The sequence below is a fragment of the Vanacampus margaritifer genome, chromosome 2 (assembly GCF_051991255.1).
Source record: "Vanacampus margaritifer isolate UIUO_Vmar chromosome 2, RoL_Vmar_1.0, whole genome shotgun sequence".
NCBI classification, from domain to species: Eukaryota; Metazoa; Chordata; class Actinopteri; order Syngnathiformes; family Syngnathidae; genus Vanacampus; species Vanacampus margaritifer.
The window spans coordinates 40,058,923-40,078,403 of NC_135433.1; the positions used below are offsets into that span (position 1 = coordinate 40,058,923).

A 19,481-nucleotide genomic window follows, 5' to 3' on the forward strand; every position below is an offset into this window, starting at 1 on the left:
TCAGGCACTTGAGTCGGAGCCGCAGAGTTAGCTTATCGGATGTTGGCGTCACGCACGCTTCCGCCGTTTGTTTCACTGTCTTTTATTTGCACAGAGATTTAAGATCATTAATTATGATAATGTCCTTTCATTATTTTTTTGAGTTATTGCAGCATTTCATGCACGGTCCCTACATAACTCGTCGCTCTTGTGACACCAGCATTGTTTCTATATCTGTCAACAGATTTGTGCACATTTTGGGTTGAATGTTAATGTCTCATTTAGACACATAGCAGCAAGCAGTGTATCATGCATTTCCTTAAGTAACTATGTAGATCATGTGACATTGGCATAGTATTTGTCATCTCATTTGTGCAAACTGGTTTGCAAAATGTTCCCATCTTTTTTACGTTTAGATTAGTGGTGTCAAAATTAATGCAATCATTTTTAGTTAATTTAAAGTTCCTTTAACACCACAATTTTATTTATTTTTTTTACGTGCGATTAATGACTGCCCCTTTCTTGGAAAAAGCCTGTACTGGGGGAATTCCAGTCGCATCGCAGCAGACAGTTTTTAAAATGTGCTGAATTTTACAACTTACTTAATGATAAAGATTAGATTGCTCTTAATGCTCTTAATATGAAAAGAAAAATACATTGAGCTTGTCACCAATGTCTTACAAATGCAATTATGCCATCTAGTGGCAGAATAATGTCCTCAACACAAATCAATATCACTATCATTTTTTACAGTAAGTGTTTCCCACAGATTTGAAATCTACTTGGGTGGGTGGACTCCGGCAGGTGGACGGGGAGGGGTGGGTCTCAGTCCTGTTACGACGTCTCCTCGAGCCTCACGATCCACAAAGTGACGGCGAACGAACGTTACATGCGGCAGATGCGTGACACTTTTTTTTTTATGTTTTTTTTTATTATACATTTTCTTCAAAATGTCTTGGGTGGTGGCCAGTTTACTTGGGTGGCCCGCCCAAGTATTAACATGGTGTGGGAAATACTACAGTACATATTTTTAATTTGAACTCAATATGAATTATTATGAAATTACTGTATCAATGACTTAGAGATGCAGCCATATTTCTATTAGTTAACATTTTCCCCCACTTTTATATTAAAAAAGAGTATGAAACTTAGAAAAAATATTTTATTGTACATTTAGAACAGATAAAAAATTTGCGATTAATTGTGAGTTAACTTACTTACTTACTTAACTTACCTTAACTAAGTTAAGGTCATGCCATTATCCATCCATCCATTTTCTTAACAGCTTTTCCTCACAAGGGTCACGGGGGGCGCTGGAGCCTATCCCAGCTGGCTTTGAGCAGTAGGTGGGGTACACCCTGAACTGGTTGCCAGCCAATCGCAGGGCACACACAGACAAACAACCATCCGCACTCACAATCACACTTACGGACAATTTGGAGTGTTCAATTGACCTGACGTGCGTGTCTTTGGAATGTGGGAGGAAACCGGAGTACCCGGAGAAAAGCTACGCAAGCACGGGCAGAACATGCAAACTCCACCCAAGAAGGCCAAAGTCCGGACTCATTCTCACGTCCTTTGAACTGGGAGGCGGACGTGCTAACCAGTCATCCACCGTGGATTTTTTACAAAAAAAATGTATTCGCCTGACACCCCCAGTTTAAATACAAAACAGGAAGCAGCATACTAATAATGACATTGTGACTGACCCTAGTGTGGTGCCACCATTTGCATCTTTTTATTGCTTCGTTTTGAGGCAAAGCCAGCCTATCATGCACTTCTGAGGCCAGCATAGCCAACACAATTTGTCAGCTGTCAATTATTTTTTGTCAAATTTGCATCCGGTGTTTTATTTCGTTTGGAGATGCATCAGCAAACAGCATATCATGCACTGTATGTACAAGGGCCGAGAAGATCATGTGATGCCAGGGTAAATCATGTAAGGCCAGTCTTGCACTGATATTTGTTGGCAGATTAGTGCAAAGTTCATTTCAAATGTTGTCATTCTTCATTTTGAAGCATGATAGCAAGCAGTATATCATGCACCACGTACGATAGATCATGTGATGCTAGCGTAGCATCTGTACTTGTTGGCATATTAGTGCAAATTTTGGGGTTGAACTTGAATATTTTGTTTGACACGACAGCATTCTGTATTAAGCACTGTGCTGGCATAACGCTACTCGATTTGTCCTCAAATTCGTGCCCAATGTTGTTTTTAATTTCTTTGAGTTAATTCAGCAAGCATTATATCATGCACTGTCCCTGTTGATGATACCAGCATAGCGTCAGTGGTTGTTGGCTGAATAGTGACAATGTGGGTCGGGGCAAAGTTGTCTTTTTTCTTTTGTTTAGCGTTATAGCAGCATATCATTGAGCATGCAATTTTAAATAGTAAAAAAGTAAAAAAAAAGTTTTGTCTTTTTCCTGTCAGATATGCCCCTGCATGTCCGCCGCAGTAGCGACCCCGCCTTGTGTCTCAACGGGCCCTTCAGCGGCAGTGGCGTCGATTCGCGGGTTCCAGCTGAAGAGCCCCCATCGCGGAAGAACCCAACCCGATGGTCCACCACTGCTGGATTTCTAAAAGCTCGCCATGCCTCTGGCAGCAATAGCCTAGAGAGGAAGGTAAGCGTTGCACGTCCTCATGTCTCGAATGAGCGCAAATACGTTTTGTTTTTCCTGCTCCAGGCTAAAGGTTTGGACACTTATCGCAGCCTGCCAAGGGATACCGGGACATGGGCCAATCAGAGAGACTTTCAAAGGGAGACGGCACGCTCGTCCCTAAGCGCCAATCACCCGATGGTGGACCGATGGTTAGAGAGGGAGGAACAGGCAAGTTTGCCGTTGATTGTTTGACGTTTGACTAGAGTTGAGCCCAGTGCAAGGTAATTGTGGAGTTAATGGCGCTGAAGCTGAATTTTGACCCAAATATGTGCTTCCAAGCTTTTGATATTTTGCAGAGGTTGCCTACTAGGGGTGGGAATCTTTGAATGTCTCACGATTCGATTCGATTCCGATTTTTGGGCCTGCGATTCGATTCTATTCCGATTTTTGATTAAAAAAGATTTTGATTCAGAATAATTTGATTGACAAGGATTTTTGCTTCAATCTATAGATGTGCAAGGAATTGTAATGATCTATTCCAGTCTACCACGCTAATGCTAATTAGCGCGCTACTCGCGGCACTTTTATCACTCAAAAGAACGGCTCCACGCTGGAAAAAAAACTTTTATTGGCATAACTTGATCGTGACTTTTTCCTTCTACTCTCTAATGTGGCTACTACAACTTAACAGTGTATTAGACCGCATAGAACCACACTGCCCCTCAGTGGCCAAACCAGGTACAACATGAACAGCGCTCCAAATAAAGGCACACACAGACACAGCAAGACAGTATAAAATAATTTTGACAAAATCGATTTTGGGACATTTAAAATAGATTCTGAATCGTACTAAATGAGAATTGATTTTTTTGTTTGGCACACCCCTATTGCCTGCACTAGATAAGAAAAGAGTACGAAAGTTTGATGGTGTGTGGCGATACTCTTAAATCTATGCAGTTTTATGAACGTTTGAGATGTTAACACTCTGGATTGTGCTTCCACACAAGGAACTTCTTAACTTTTATTTCTGTCTTTTATTCTAGTCATTAAATGATACCGCTAAGTTTCCGGTGTTAGTGGCTAGCTGCTAACAGCGAAGTAGCCGTCGAAGTGGTCGGACTACTTTTCAAAGGCATGTTGATAGTCGAAAATGAATCTGCACACTTACCTTTGATGCTAAAAGCCTGACACAGTTACAGTTCCTACTGATCCATCCAACAAACCAGGCTTACGTAGATGTGCTGCTTTAGCAGGCAAAAACGCTAATGTGGCTCTGACATCACTGCACCCAAAAGGTCTCCTGCTAATGTTTCCAGATGGGAAAATACAGTTTGCTGCTCAGCAAAATTTCAAATTAAGAAAAACTGTTGATGATCTACCCAATCGGTTATTTATCACCAAGTGAAATGTCTTATCTTATTTGCACCTTTAATAACGCCTCCTGTATAAGAGTCACATGGGCGTAAATCTGGTGCATACGCAGTGACTGAGTGGAGGATAGAGAGACTCAATACTCATATTCCAGTCACAACAGATCATGTAAAATTAAAAGCTCTGGTATGCTTTACTGTCTTCCTTTTCTTCATTTTCAATTATGTTCACATAGTCCAGTTTGTAATTCACTCTCCATGTTTTTAAAGAAAGAGGATGTGACTTTTGAGGTCTTTTTTAATTCACGGATCATGTATAAAAGACGGTATAATGCCTTATTTTGCATTTAACTCTTTCACTGCCAGACGTTTTCAGAAACGGGTTGTTCCCAGTGCCAGCCGATTTAAGCATTTTGACTGATCTTTCAAGGTCCACAGAAAATGTTGTGTTTGGACTATGGAAACACACATACTACCAAATGAAAGATTGAACTCCCATCTTTCATCAGAAAAAAAAGTTTGTTTCTACCTTATTCCGTTCTTCAGTAATCAACAATAGAAAATGGTTACTTTCACCGAAATTCTCTGTTTTGAAACAAAAAACGGAGAAAAAGAGCTTTTTGTGAAACGATGTTATTTCATGCACTCTAGTGAATTGTACACTTCTTTTTGTCCATGAATGATGCCACAAACACCTAAATAGTGCTTTACTTCTGTAAAACGCTTTCACCAACAATGAAAAAGTGTTTTTTGATTGCAAAATATGTTTATTTCCATTTAACAGTGTAACAATTTGACTAAACAATTTCGCAAACTATTTACAAATGTGTGCAACTGTGGTACTATTTACAATTGTGTGGATGTTTCAAATACAGTTTTTCTTTTTGTAACGCTCTCCTGCGTGCAAGGAGACGCCGCTGGACTCGCACAACAGTTTACTTTCACTTTGTCCGTTTCGCGTGCAAACGTTACACTTTCTTGACTGCCTTTTTTTCCGGGGAATAGCAAGTAGCAGACTGTACACACTCCTCCGATGAATATGCATTGGACTCGGGGCACTCTCCGTCGTCCGATCGAACGTCCGCCTGTGCGTGCTCGGTTGTGCTCCGCGTTTATGACGTCGTCATAGCCGCCGCGTCAGCGGTTCCAATTTCGCCGTCAAGCTCGGATTCACCATCATCATCGATGATGATCATCGCCGTCATCAATGTGCTCTTTTAGCGTTGGTCGATGCCTTTCGTCTTGTAAGTGTAGAGCTGCTTGCAAACGCTCGCCTCCTCGGCCATCTAGCTCCGCCCGCCTAACGTCTCCTACTGCCGCGTCAATGCTTTTCATCCACAGAGTCACCATCATCATCATCATCATCATCATCGATGATGATCATCGTCGTCATCAATGTGCTCTTTTAGCATTGGTCAATGCTTTTGGTCTTTGAAAAAAACGGCTCGGGCGTGAGCTCCTCACAACCGGTTGCCATTTTTCCTTTGTCTAACATTCTCATCTACTGCTCGACGCTCTAGCTCCGCCTCTACTGACGCCCACCTGATCTTGTCAAAAGAGAGTCATCGCTGCCCTCTAGGGGCCAAAAATAGTCATTAGGCTCAAAAAACCTGCTTGAAACTTTCAACACAGCTGCGGAAGGCTTGCCGGCACCCGTTTCAAAAAAAAAATTGGATGACGTCTTTTGACGTCATTGGCAGCCCTCCGTAGGTTTTTACTTGACGTCTTTAAACGTCAGTGGCAGTGAAAGAGTTAAAGTTGTGTTAACATAGTTTAAGCAGCGCTATTTGACATTTTGAGTTGAATGTTTTATAAAAGACTGGTAAATGGACAGTCTTATGTCTAGTTTTCTTTCTTTCTTTTTTTTTGGTTGATTGGGAAAAAAAAGATCCAATCCGTGACTCCAATCCATGATACGATCCAAACCTTTTTTTTATTCTGTTGCAGTTGCACCCCTATTGCTTATTGAACTCTTAAATTAGCACTGAACATGAAATTCAAATCCATGAAAAATCTATTTTTTTGTGTTTTTAAATATTTGTTTACATCTCGTTACATGGTCCAATAACATCATCTCTTTCTTCATTTATGATGAATTGATGCCATTGATATAGAATTCAGCTGTCCTTGCTATTCAAAAAGTAAGTATAAAAAGTAAAATTACTCTACATCAAATCACAAACTGCATCATGGAATCTCCAAATCCGTCGTCACACTTGACACCAACCGCGCGTTCTTGTGATCTAACACGTCAAGGTCGGCTAAACGGAGCAGCAGAAGTCTTGTGCTCTTGTACAATTAGCGTTGAAAGATGTCGAACAGGTAGGGTGGGTCGCCATGGCAACAGCGAGCCTTCACCGCCACTGCGGAAGAATGTATTATATATAATTTATATACGCACACATATAAATATATAAAAGTGTGTGTGTGTGTGGCTTAGTCCTCTAAAACCTCACTGTGGTTTAATATTTTGCTTTGTGAACTCTCACCATGCACACACACACACACACACGCATATGTCAAGTGTAGTGGCCTTGTTGGAGTAACTGTGTGTGCGTGTCCTGGACTATTAGGGACCAACGCGGTTATCTGTCATGGCGGGCCGGCGATGGGAGGCGGCGCTCAACTCACCAGGGATGTTGTTAGAATGGCATGCTGAAGGCCGACTGTGCACGCACGCACACGCACACACACCTGTGCAGGAATTACAGGGCTAGCTCTCACACTGATCATGAATGTGCATGTTTGCACACGACCAAAAGCTCCAGAGACTTGTGTGTGTGTGTGTGCGTGTGCGTGTGCAGTCGGCCTTCAGCATGTCATCCTAACACACATACACACACTCAGAGGCTTGTTAGGATTGTGGTATGCGTGCGTCCCTCAGGTGCATCTTTAGCAAGCAGAGTGCTCATAAATCACAACCAGGGCATGTTTAACTTTTGTGTGCGTGTTGGTGAAGGAATTGATTTTATACATGTATATGAACATGGGTGTGCAGGTGTGTAAGGCTGTAAGTACATGTATGATTTAGTGTGAGTGTGTAAGTGAGACCAGCAGGTGTTGCTGGAACCTTTTTGAAGTGACTTATTTGTGTGTGTGCGTGTATATGTGTGTGATTAAATATATGCGTTCCCAGCAGGTGCTGCTGTGGATCTTTGATGCACACACATGGCCAGCAGTGATTTTTTTAATATTGAGTGTGTGTGTGTGTGTGTGTGTTTTTCTCAATCCCTCCTTGCGTGTGTGTGTGCGTTTTGATTGTACATACTCGCAAACATTTGTGAAAGTGTATTACCAGTTGGTGCTGCTGTGTTGCTTTGATGTGACTCACTCAATGTGTGTGCGTGTGCGTTAGGTGAGCACAGTGCGAATGAAAGTTTTGTGTGTAGATTTGTGAAGGTTATGCAAGTGCGCGGCGGCCATGTTGCGTTCAATGCCGTGCGCGTGACTCCTCCCGGCATGTTTGCGTCTCGCCGCCAGACGACCCAGTCGTTCCGTATTTGTTTGCGCTTTTGCAATTATTCACGTTGCCGGGAAGCCACGAGCTGGATGGAGATTGCATCTTCTAAACAAATAAACTGCACTGCAAGTAGAATATAATCACATTTGTTTCATTTCACATTCATTTTCCCTGTAGCTGTAATGGAATTAATCCGACACAGAGCTAAAACTTTTAAAGTGGACATGCACTATTTTCGCCATATTTTCTTGAGAGGAGACAGCATTTCTTTACCAAGCTGTCTTACTATACTTATCATCATTTAAAGGGATACTTGACTCATTGAGCCATTTGCAGCAACAAAAAGTAAGGTAATGACCAATCATGGCTCAGTTTGGCGAGCAAACCCAGAAAACAGGAGAGCCATGATTAGTCGCTACCTTACTTCCTCAGCAGAGGTGATGTTATCTTCAGTCGACAGCAAGAGGAAAAATTTGTTATTAAAGTTCTTAATTGTACAAAAAATAATAATTAAGTTATCAAATTCATTTTGGACAAAATATTAACTTTTTACTGTTGAAAATGGATCAATGAGTCAAGTATCCCTTTAAGGGGCTCTTTGCACAAATCTACAGCTTCCTGAACTCAATACCACTCCTTCATTTCCTGTCTTTCATGATTGGACAAACTGATTAATCCAGGTGTGCCTGACCATTGTCATAATGGTTACTGAGGTCAGGCACACCTGGATTAATCAGTTTGTCCAATCATGAAAGACAGGAAATGAAGGAGTGGTATTGAGTTCAGGAAGTAGTGGATTTGTGCAAAGAGCCCATTGTTTAGTTCTTTGGCCATCAATTACATTTTCTTTGTGTTTCTTTTTGTTTATGGGCACACAAAAATAGACCAACACTTAAAAAAAGTTAATTTTGATTGGATTCCAGATTTTTGACAATTACACCAGACTTTACGTAACATCAAAAGCTTTAATGCCAAGAAGTTGGAACCATTTATCCCATAACGCTTCTGATAGTTCTGCTCTAATGTTCAGTCATTTTCACAAGGATTCTTCACCTTGGACAGACGTTAACGAGCGCTCTCCTGCTCTCTATTCGTCATCTTTGATCTCGTGGTTTTGATGTGATGGAGCGCTGGGAGACTCGCCTCTTTCCAGCTGCGAGAGTCTCGGCACACCGCAGACGCAAGGAGATCAAAGTCTCGCTCGTCTTGAAGGGAGCGCACTTTACTTTCCCCCTCAGGACCACCACCAACACCTTAGGGTGCAAGCAACGCACACATTAACTGTAATTCAAATCTAATTAGATCCGAAATACACCTGATCTACTCCACAGCAGATGACGTCCATTAAAAGGAAGAAGGGGAAAAAAAGTCATAATCCACCTGTTTGTTGGAGTGGCTGTTTAAAAAGGTAGTAAAACTCATATTACTCATAATAGCTTTTATTTCCAGACATGTAAATGCATTTAAAATGCTTCATATTGTGTTCCAAGTTAAAAGTAAATACAACAAAGAAAATTATAGTAAATGCATTATTTCTTCCAAAGTGTGGAAAAATGAGCGGTAAAACAAAAGCATTGTCTGCCAGACGGCGTCTTCCGTCTTCCTTAGCAATGTGGTCTAAATGCCAAAATTCTTGCTCAGTGACTTTATAATTTGGAGTACAGTGGTCCCTCGCTACTTTGCCGTTCACTTATCACGGATTCACTATATCACGGATTTGTATTTGGGTCCAAAATTCCTATATTACGGGATTTATCTTGGGTTGTACCTTGGTATATGACAGATTTTTCTGAGATTATTACAGAAAACTACAGATTTAAAAAAAAATGTGATCGAATTTTCATGAAGAAACATGAGGTAATTCCACCCCATCATATTGTCTCTAATCAATGTATTGTAAGCATTGTTTCCAGTGTTGTGCTCGTTACTAAAGAATAGTAACTAGTTACAGTTACTAGTTACTTCATTTTAAAAGTAACTCAATTACTATTAAAAGACTACACACTACAGTTTTTGCATTCACACCACTAGACTCATTATGGTCTAATGTCTATATAAACAAAAAAACTGAGTCGTAGTCTATTGTATGCCAACACAGTTTTCTTTCTTTGAAAAGTAGTAGCCAGTGAGCCGTCATCCAGAGGAAGCTTGTTGTGGACAGACCATATGTCTGCAGTTGTCGCGATGTAGTTGAGTCCTTCAAATGTTGTCTTTAGCTCACTTTCCATTTTGGAATGTTCCTTATGCAAGTTTTTCGTCCCATTTGCCGCTTGGGCACGGACGTTATCATGCTAATGAGCTCCATGAATTCGGGTGACCCCACCGTAGAAAGTGGCTGCATGCTTTCAACAACAAACCGTGCAATTGTTTTGTTGATCTGTCCCTGGCTAACACGCTGTTGTTTTGGTGGAGGGGCTTGACTCACTTCGATCGTGTCCACTGCCACGGGGTTAGCTTCTAGCCTCGTCGAGGCTTGTGGAGGTTTTTCATCAGATTTGAATTGCTGTTTGTAGCTGTAGATAAGACCTTCGAATCAGAAATACACAACCTGCATTTGACAAAAATGTTTTTTCCTTTATGCTCAACTTAAGTAATGAGCGTATTTCCACGTCAAAAACTCGTCTTGCGCTCACCTTGACTCTCCATGACTGCCGAATCCGATACCTGCCCACATTGCGTCTTCTTTGTCACCCACAACCCACAACCATTGTAAACAGGAAGTATTTTAGTACACAGCAACCATCCATTCATTATTTGATTCTGAACCGCTTATCCTAACGAGTGTCACACAATTGAATTATTAAACTAAATAATTTATCAAGTAACACACCATATTGTGACTGTAACTGAGTTAGTGTATTTAAAAATGTAGTGCGTTAGAGTATTAGTTATTGTAAAAAGTAACTAAGTTACAGTAACGCGTTACTTGTTACGCCCAACACTGACAAATTGTTTCTGAGAACTGCTTCTGTGTTGCGCAGAGTTCATCTTCTGCCTAACTGCTATTCCAGCCCACGGTCATTTTGCACTACCTGCCAAAATTCCCAAGTGTTCCAACTTTGACGAATCATTTGTTCACCGTGACAGCAAGAAAACTAGCCTCCAGTCAAATTAAATTAACTATAATCGACGTAACTGGATCCATCGATTGCTGTCAAATAATGTCAATCTGAAAAAATGATGTGCCTCTGTTGACTTAACGTCTGCTGGCTTGATCCGCTCTCGTCGACAATGATCTGTGTCCATCTGGCCCACATATGGAAACTGAAATTTCCACATTTACCCCTTTTCCTGGATCGTTTCCCTACTCACGCCACCTGCGTCGTGTCTGACAAGGTTTGAGGACTCGAACTGGGTCCGTCTGCGTTTTGGCTCAGCCCGAACCGACAACCCGTCAAGGGCCACACAAGGGGACGTACTCCCGCATATGGTAGCACCTCTGCTTCCAAGTTACCGTGGTAACAAGTCAACTCGAACTGCACGTGAGGGAAATCTGGCAGATTTATGACGTTTTCTTGGAATTATGTTTGAACGTTGTGCAAACTGCCCGTCCTGCAGGACCGTCAATTCATGCGCCGGCTTCTAGCTAGCTAGTAGGCAAACTAGCACTGACATTTGCAGTTGAACTACACACAATTTAAAAGTGAATACTACTAACAGTGCTCAGTGTTGACAAAATGAAAACATTTACAGTGGAACCGTATATATATATATACTCTTATTGAGTATCAGGTTTCTGAACTTGTCTGACGTCCAACCTGTTGGCATTTCTCTCCCTCATATTCAACATGACGAGCCGAGATTCACCACCTAAGGTTTACATTTTACTCAAAAGGCATGCAGCTCAAATCTAAAGTGATGCAACACCGCCACCTCCAGGCATCTGCTACTCTCCAAACAAAAATTTCCCAGTCAAGTTGCGTTTTCATCCCGTAACAAACAAACGTAAAAACGTACTTGCCATTGATAGACGTCGATGGCAGGAAACAGTTAAGCTTCTGTAATATTTCTGTGAAAGCTGAAAGCCAAAATGTCCTAGACTTCCTCTAGTGTGTCGTTGGCTCTTGAAATTCCTTCGATTGTTAGAATGTTGATTCTTCGTGAGTGAGGAACAGGAAACTTTTAATTGGATTAGACTATTGATGAAGATGATGTCACTTTGCTGTCAAGTAGTCGTCTCTTACGGTATCGGCGGATATAAGAGCAGGGCCGGATGATGGATGTCGTCACAAAGTAGACGTGAAATAATCTTTAGAAACGTCAACACAATGGCAGCGTGACAAACTGTCAATGTGACTTATTGACTGTGAACGTCAGCCCGTCTGCCTCTCATTACTTAAGTGTCTTCAAGGCAATGAGAATTGATGTGTGTGTGTGTGTGTGTGTACGCGTGTGTGTGTGCGCATAAATATTTAAGAGTCACTTGTGACAAATGGCGGCATGCTTGTTCACCGCCATCCCACAATGCCAAAGTTTCTTCTTACAAAACTTTTAAATACCTTTAGTACCCCAAATTTAACGGTGTAAACCTCGATCAACAAGAAGTCGCACAATTCCAAATTTGACCAAAACGGTAGTCAAAGAGATCTCAGTAGAGCGAGGCTCACTTAATCATTGCAACGTTGCTTTTTTTAAACTCATGAGCTACACATTAACTTTGAAACACAGTGGTGCTTCTAAAGTTAAAATGCCCCTGACATTGAACAAATACAGGAAGTCCTCGAGAAAACGTCGTTTCAACTTTCCGGCACCCGTGCCTCATCCGTAGCACCTTCTTTTTCATTAATTTCCCACAGTAATCACACCATTTTAAAGTTATTTAGAGTTGTGTTGTTGTTACCTCCAGCAACGAACGTCCATCAGCAGGTCAGCTCTCCATCAGGCGCGCCGCATTTCCGTGTTTATAGCTCCGCTCTGCCGTCTGTCAGCAATTAATGTCGGTAAGGAAACACAAAATATTGGTTCCGGCTCTTCCGGGTTGCACAAATATGTTTTTTAGAATAACTGTACAAAATATTTTGATGTAAATATCGACTTTAGCGGGAATATCCGACTTAAGTCGGAATTCGGGTTACATCACCAGCGTAGGAACGGAACTCCGCCGTAACTTGAGGACTTCCTGTAACAAAATAACAATTTTTTACTTAGCTAGCTAGCTAGTTAACTAACTTAAACCACATTTATTGTGAAACACCAAAATGACCCTGAAGTTGCACAAGTAACAAAATTACTGCTTATTTAGCTAACTAACTTAATAGCTAACTAGCTCTTGAGCTACATTAATTGTGAAACACAGCGCAGCTTCTGAAGATACAATGTTGTTGCAACTGAACTCACTAACTAACCAACTAACTAACTTGAACTGGATGCATTGTGGAACACAGGGGAATCTCTAGTTAAAACCCCTCAGATGCTATGCAGTCAACTAACTGATGTCATCCAACCAGCTAAATGACTGGCTATACTGACCCACCAACCAAACAAATAACCACGTAACTTACTTACTTCAGTGTGTGTGCGTGTACATGTGCGTGCAAATGCGCGTGTGCGGGAGGCTTAAAGTTTATAGGAGTGCATGCCGCCGCATGCATCCACATTTATTTATACGTGTCAGTGCGGTCAAAGTGCCAGGAACTGCGCCTGGGCTGCACTTCATTAAAGTGCAGCATCACTCTCAGATGCACACACACATGCACACAGTCGGGGCACTTTATTTAGTGCGGAAGATAGGGAGGACAGACCTCAATGGATTCTGGTATTAATCTTTAATGAGCCTCGGGGCCACGGTGCCGCCCGCCCGCCTGACCGCCTCTCCTTCCCCGCGCAGGAAACAAACAATGACTTATGTGGGGAGAAAAAAATTAGAAAACGCTCCTCATACCTGCCCGCCTCCTCCAAACGCTGCCATGAATTATTCACGTCTGCTCGGCCAAAGTCCACCTCCCAGCGACAAGAAACAGAGAAGTCTCTACGGTCAAATGCGGCCACCGTGCGCACGTCCGTTTCTGGGTCAGCTGTCAATCAAACCACCATCACATCCAGTTATTGCGAATGGTTATCTGGATTTTTAAAGCCCAGTCTTATCGCAAGAAATGATTGCAGAGCACACAAATTGACATTAAATGCCATGATTTTCCCAGGGTTTGAGCCACCATGACTCTATGAAGAAATCTGGGTAGGGCTAAAACCTTTCCAGCTAAAGTGTTCTACCGCACAGCACCCGGAAAATGTAATCGCCAATATTTTTTTAGGTTTTTGGCCATTTCAAATTTTTCCCAAATCAGTAGGTGTATGGACGGTGCTCCTTTTAAACCCTAAGAGCACTAGAAAATCGCATTGAATCCGACTTTTTGAATAGCTTCGGTATCTTTGTAGTTTGTCCAGGTTCATGGCTAAGCAAAATAAGGTCAGTGGATGGTTCTATCATGGAGCCAAACAATTACTGATGGCCATAAAACCTTCCAAACCTAAGGCAAGATCACCCTCTGAAAAAAAGAACACTGCAACTGCAAGTATGTCAGGCTGTTAGCATCTTAGGTACGGTAGTGTGCAAATTCATTTCCACCTATTATTCTGCCTTTGAAAAGGAGTCCACCGACTTTTGGGGGCCTATCGGAAATTTGCGCCTTGCACATTGCTAGTTGAGTGGTCATGTTCCCCAACCAAGCGCACTGGATGAATGGCCAACCCAGCTAGCTGTTAGCATTAGCTGCTAATGACGCCACCTGATGACAGCCTTCGTTAGTAAATAAGCTGAGCAGTAAGAGTTGATAGACGTCACATTCTAGCAACTTGGAACACATATTGACATAAATACTGCGGCCCTCATAGTTGAATAAATGCAGTGTTGTAAGCATTTAAAACAAAAAAACATAAATACTTAAAAGAGTTCAGTAAACCGCTTCAGATTGAGAATATGTCTACATTTACAATATAACAGGAATTTGGTTTGAATTGTCCCTTAAATGGTTGGATTCCATCTGACGATTATAAACGTCCACGGTAATGAGTGAGACAAGGGGTCTGTATCTTAACTTCAAATGCAGCTTAGCTGACCATTGGAGATATATCGTTGTAAAGTCACTGTAATTGTGCCTAAGTGCGCTATCTCTCTCTTCACCGTTGGCCTCTATTTCCTTGTATTGTTTCTCATCTACCCATGAGTATGTATGCACTTTGACTGCCGAGTGCCGCTGTCAGCATGCCGCCAGATCTTGGCCGATGTCGCGTATTGAAAGAAAAAAGTGCGGCAGTGAAATGTCGAGAGTGTGCCGTGATGAAAGCCTGTCTTGTTTGCGCTTTCTAGGAGATAGTGCACCCGCTACCTCGCCTGCTCCCCGGCCTGATAAACTGAGTCTTTTTTTCTTCGTCCCAGGAGCTCTCTCTCTTTGTTTTCAAATGTTCATGAATAGTAATATCACACTGGGAGCTTTCTGCGTTCATAAGTAAAATGTCCTTTGATGAAACAGGCTTCAGTAGATTTTCAGTACTGAAAGACTTTGACTTGAAATCGCTCAATACAAAAAGGCTGTTTTTTGGGGTCTTCTTTTTTATATCATTTTGGAGTAATCACAGTGTTACTCACTGTCCGATAACACCAATTTTCTGCCATTATGCTGATTGAGAAATAATCAGTATTTTAAAAATCATCTCCAACATATGACAATATACAAGTGATAAAATGACAAGTTTTTATATAAATGGTTGTCAAAATGTTAATAAACACTAAAAAAAATCTCAAGCCCAACATAAAAGCATTAATTGGACAGATTTTAGTACCAGAATTTCTTTTCCTAGTTGTCCCTTTATGTTGTACATTTGCTTTTTTATTATTATTTTTTTTTTTTTACAATATTTAAGCCATCTTATTCATTGCACACTAAATTCATAATAAAACCTTTACAGCAGTGCCTTGAGAGTTTAATTTGTTTAGTGACCACGTTTATAACTCTCAAATAGTCGTTCCTGGATGAAATAAATGGAAATGCCATTTATTATTTATAAGATCAGTTTATTACAATTATATTGTAATTTATATAAACTGAGCATGATAACATAATGAATTGGAATATAAATGTAAGTGTTTCATGTAGGTTTTTTTTCAGCAGCTGTGGCAAAGCTGATCTTTGGGGCGGGGGGTTGCGGTCGGTGTTTTGAAAGATGTCGGAATGTGAACGTTAAAGAAGTACTTAGTTCACAGAGAAGTGTTCGCTATCTGCAAAACTGCAGCTTATTGTGAAGTGTGAAATGAGTTCAGTTTGCTGCCATAATTCAATGCTTGTATCTCGAATCAGTGCTTGCAAGTCAAGGCAAAAAAAAACCCACACACCTAAGAACAGCACATACCATGAAAAACTTGTATGTTGGATCACTGGTATCTCGAGGCACATACTGAAGAAAAATTGTACTACCTACCTATGTACCTTTTGTACTCTGATTTATACAGTACCTGTAGTATGTATTTTTAAAATTAGTTTCCCTTAAAATGTGCAACCTTTCCAAAATGAAAGGTTGGACATCCTCCGGGAACAGATTGCGTTGAATTTCCGCTGATCCTGTTATCGCACTCCCTGCGAGGCTCCGCTTGTCGCCTTGCGGTAGAGTGCCATCAGCAGCGGTCTGAACAGGCGAGAGATGACTTTTAGGAAAAAAATGACGACCCCCGGCCTCCTGCGGCTGGTCCCGAAGTGTCATGGCAACCACACACGACTCATTTTCATACTGATTAGGTCTACGCTCTCTCCGCTTTTGCTGTTGCTGCCGACAATTGTGTGCGTGCTCATGCACGCTCGTGTGCTAGTGCGTCTTCATGTGTGACCATGTGTGTTAAAAATAATACACAGAACAGAGAAGACCAATGTTATATTGAAGTCTATGAATCTTTATTGGTGTTGAAGACCTCCACCTGTCTGTCCCTCCTGGTGCTGTCCGATTAGCTTCAACTTTATGCAATTCAAGTAGTTCCAGGATGGCCCAAAAATTTTAATAAACAAGTTTCACTTTTTTCTTTTTTTTCCTATTAAGATTTGCTTTGTTTCTCTTAAAACCAAACATGTTTTCCCCAACAATAACTTGAATCAACTTCAACAGAAAGAGAAAATTTTTTTTTTAAAAGATCTACAGATCTTGTGAAAATGTGTTTAACTCATTCATTGCCATTAACAGCTGTAGACGTCAAAAAATCATTTGAACTATTTCTATTAGGGTACATTTAGAACAGATATAAAATTTGTGATTAATCGTGAGTTAACTAGTAAAGTAGTGCAAATAATTACGATTACAAATTGTAATCGCCTGATTTCTTTTTTTTTTTATAATAATCTTTTCCTTTTTTTTAAAGAAAAGATTATTAAAAAATTAGGGGCGTCAGGCGAGTACTATTTTTAATCGTAATTAATCGCATGACTTCACTAATTGACTCACTATTAATCACAAATTTACATACATTAAATTACGTTAAATACAATATAAAAAACACTAGATTTTCATTCTCTTGTTAACAAAAGTGGGAAAAAAATTAAACTAATAGAAATAGTTCAACTGAATTTTTGACGTCTATAGCTGTCAATGACAGTGAATGAGTTAATTGTGGAAAAAGTGCTTGTTTTGGGCTAAGAGTTCTTTTTGTCAACTTTTTTTGTAAACATGATCCTTAAAGGTCCATGTCGCAAGATACACAGTTTTTGCAGATTTGTGACCTCTCTGGCGAAAATTGGAATGGAAGCCAGCGACGTGCACGCGCCCCGAGTGCCGAGACACTAGTTAGTGGTAGTTTTATTGTGCATTGCTTATCATAAATAGACCATATCGCATTTTCATGACGAGGTCTTACCTTTTTAGCAAGAAGAAAGCAACCTGTTGGTCCCGTTTCATCCTCATATTTTTCCACCTACTCTAATATTAACGCTGCTCCAATATTTATCCACTCGCCTGACAGGGAAAAATCATTATCATTATCATTATTATAAATCAGGGAGAGATCATTATTTCACTCTACAGTAAAATAGGGGCAACAGCCATTGTGCTACAGTAGCCGCGTTTCCATCGCAGGAACTTCGGGGTAAATTTACGGGGCCAGTCCCGTATGTGCGTGTCTCCACTGCAGGAGCCTTCCCAACCGGGCTACATTTACAAGAACGTACGGGGACGAGCGGAGGTCCTACTCAAGGATAGGTACTCCGCCGGCCCGATAAACTCCCGATCGGCCTTTGGTGCTGATTTCCACTCTGTTAGCCTTTTCAAATTCTTCATCTAGACGCCGTCTCCTCTCACTCAAACCATCCATCCACGCCAAGTACATAAAATAAAAAGCAGAGAAAAAGGTTTTCTCTTTCTAATTTCTAGCGGCGCAATGCTTGGGTGACATCACAGAAACCGTCGCGGGGCGATTACGTGTCGATCAAAACTCGTGACTTGCGAGTCAGCCTTTTCAAATTCTCCATCTAAACGCTGTCTCCTCTCACTCAAACTATCCATCCACGCCAAGTACATAAAATAAAAAGCAGAAAAAACGCAACCACCTAAAGTTTTTCTCTTTCCTCATTGTGATTTTCGTTGCACGGTGCTTGGCTGACGTCACGGGAGAAACCGTCCCGCGGCGTTATCGTGTCGATCCAAACTCGTGACAGCGTTTAATGGGTTGTACTCCGCAGTGAGACACAGCCTCAAGCGGGCCGGCTGAGAGGACGGTTCCTCTGAAAGTCCCTACCCACCTCCCCATACCCGAACGTCCTGCGGTGGAAACACACCTAGTAGTGCCTCCTGTCCATTATACAATTCTTAAAACATGTGTGGGTGAAAAATATGGTTATTTTAACACTCAATGTTGCGACTTGCACCTTTAATAAAATAACATTTTAAATTTTAAACAATTTAACATACAGGGAATGGAAAAATACTGCGATTGGCTGGCAACCAGTTCAGGGTGTACCGCTTACTGCCCAAAGCCAGCTGGGATAGGCTCCAGCGCTCCCTGCGACCCTTGTGAGGGCAAGCGGTTAGGAAAATGGATGGATGGAATGGAAAAATAAAGATTTGGCATTTGGACAAAAGCAATAGGAACTCATAGAGTACATGCAAAAAAAACTGTATTTAGGACAAAAGTATTTGGGACACTTGCTTACATTAAACACAATTGTTTTGTCCAATGACCATTTTGTCTGTTTGGTTGCAGGAGGACGAGGCAAGAGAGCAAGAAAATGGCCGGATCGAGCCGTTGGGCCGAGCCGATTCATGCTTGGACCACACCGCCGCCAGGTCTCTTGAGTGAGTCTCCAACTTACCGTAACCTCTTCCAAGGACACTTACTGCTTGGATGAAGAAGTATATACTAGCATTAGTTGGCCTTGGGGTGACATTTTTGGATGAACCTAATGCAATGCAAGTTGTTAAAAAAAAAAAAAATGAAACTTTGAACAGTGTGCATTCAAAACTTTGGAGAAAGTAGTCAAATTGAGTTCACCTTTATGTAAGGTTATAGTGCATTTTCGGTTCCTCCAATTTCACCCCAGAGCCCAGCATCCCCAAGTTTTTGTAAGTGGTGTAATATCTTATTTGGAGCACAATAGCAAGACAACTCTTGGAAACTGACGCAATATAGCAAAAGTCATTTTCAAGCCTGTCACTCTTGAGTGGGAGCAAAGCGCCGTGGAAGCTCCCACACACTCCTCCACTCCGCCGCCAATGTTATTAGCAAGCGTGTCTGGTTATGGTCTTCTTTCTTTCCACTTTGATATGCAGGTATGCTATTGCTGTTATTATTACTCTTCCAACGCCTCCTGCTTGTCAACAAGGCGCCCGCGTACACCCCCCCAAACTAATCACAGTTATTGTTTCAAAGCAGCGAGGCATCCGGGTGATCTTTTGTAGTGCTCGGCTGCAAATGCAAGCACTTGTTTTTCTCCATTTTGCCGGCTCTACATGTATACGGCAATGGGTATATAGATGAAATGGACACCGCAGTGAAAATTGAACTAAATGTTGTTTGACAGAAGTATTTGGTCACCTACAAGGAAATGCAAATGAAGAAAATGTGGAATTTGGACAGAGCATTGAGATATCTAGATGAA

At 41.3% G+C, this 19,481-nt stretch overlaps 1 protein-coding gene across 11 annotated transcripts in view; it reads left to right on the top strand.

Annotated features, from left to right (window-relative positions):
- Positions 1-19,481, top strand: part of pard3ab (par-3 family cell polarity regulator alpha, b) — a 156,327-nt gene that overhangs the window by 54,137 nt on the left and 82,709 nt on the right. For all 11 annotated transcript variants that reach the window (XR_013291438.1, XR_013291439.1, XM_077559901.1 and 8 more), the window contains exons 4-6: positions 2,414-2,604; positions 2,668-2,811; positions 18,587-18,678. Coding sequence is in view for 9 of the 11 variants with exons in the window: in XM_077559901.1 (XP_077416027.1) it covers positions 2,414-2,604; positions 2,668-2,811; positions 18,587-18,678 (427 nt within the window). In the remaining 2 variants the exon portion in view is untranslated. The remainder of the gene's footprint in view (positions 1-2,413; positions 2,605-2,667; positions 2,812-18,586; positions 18,679-19,481) is intronic.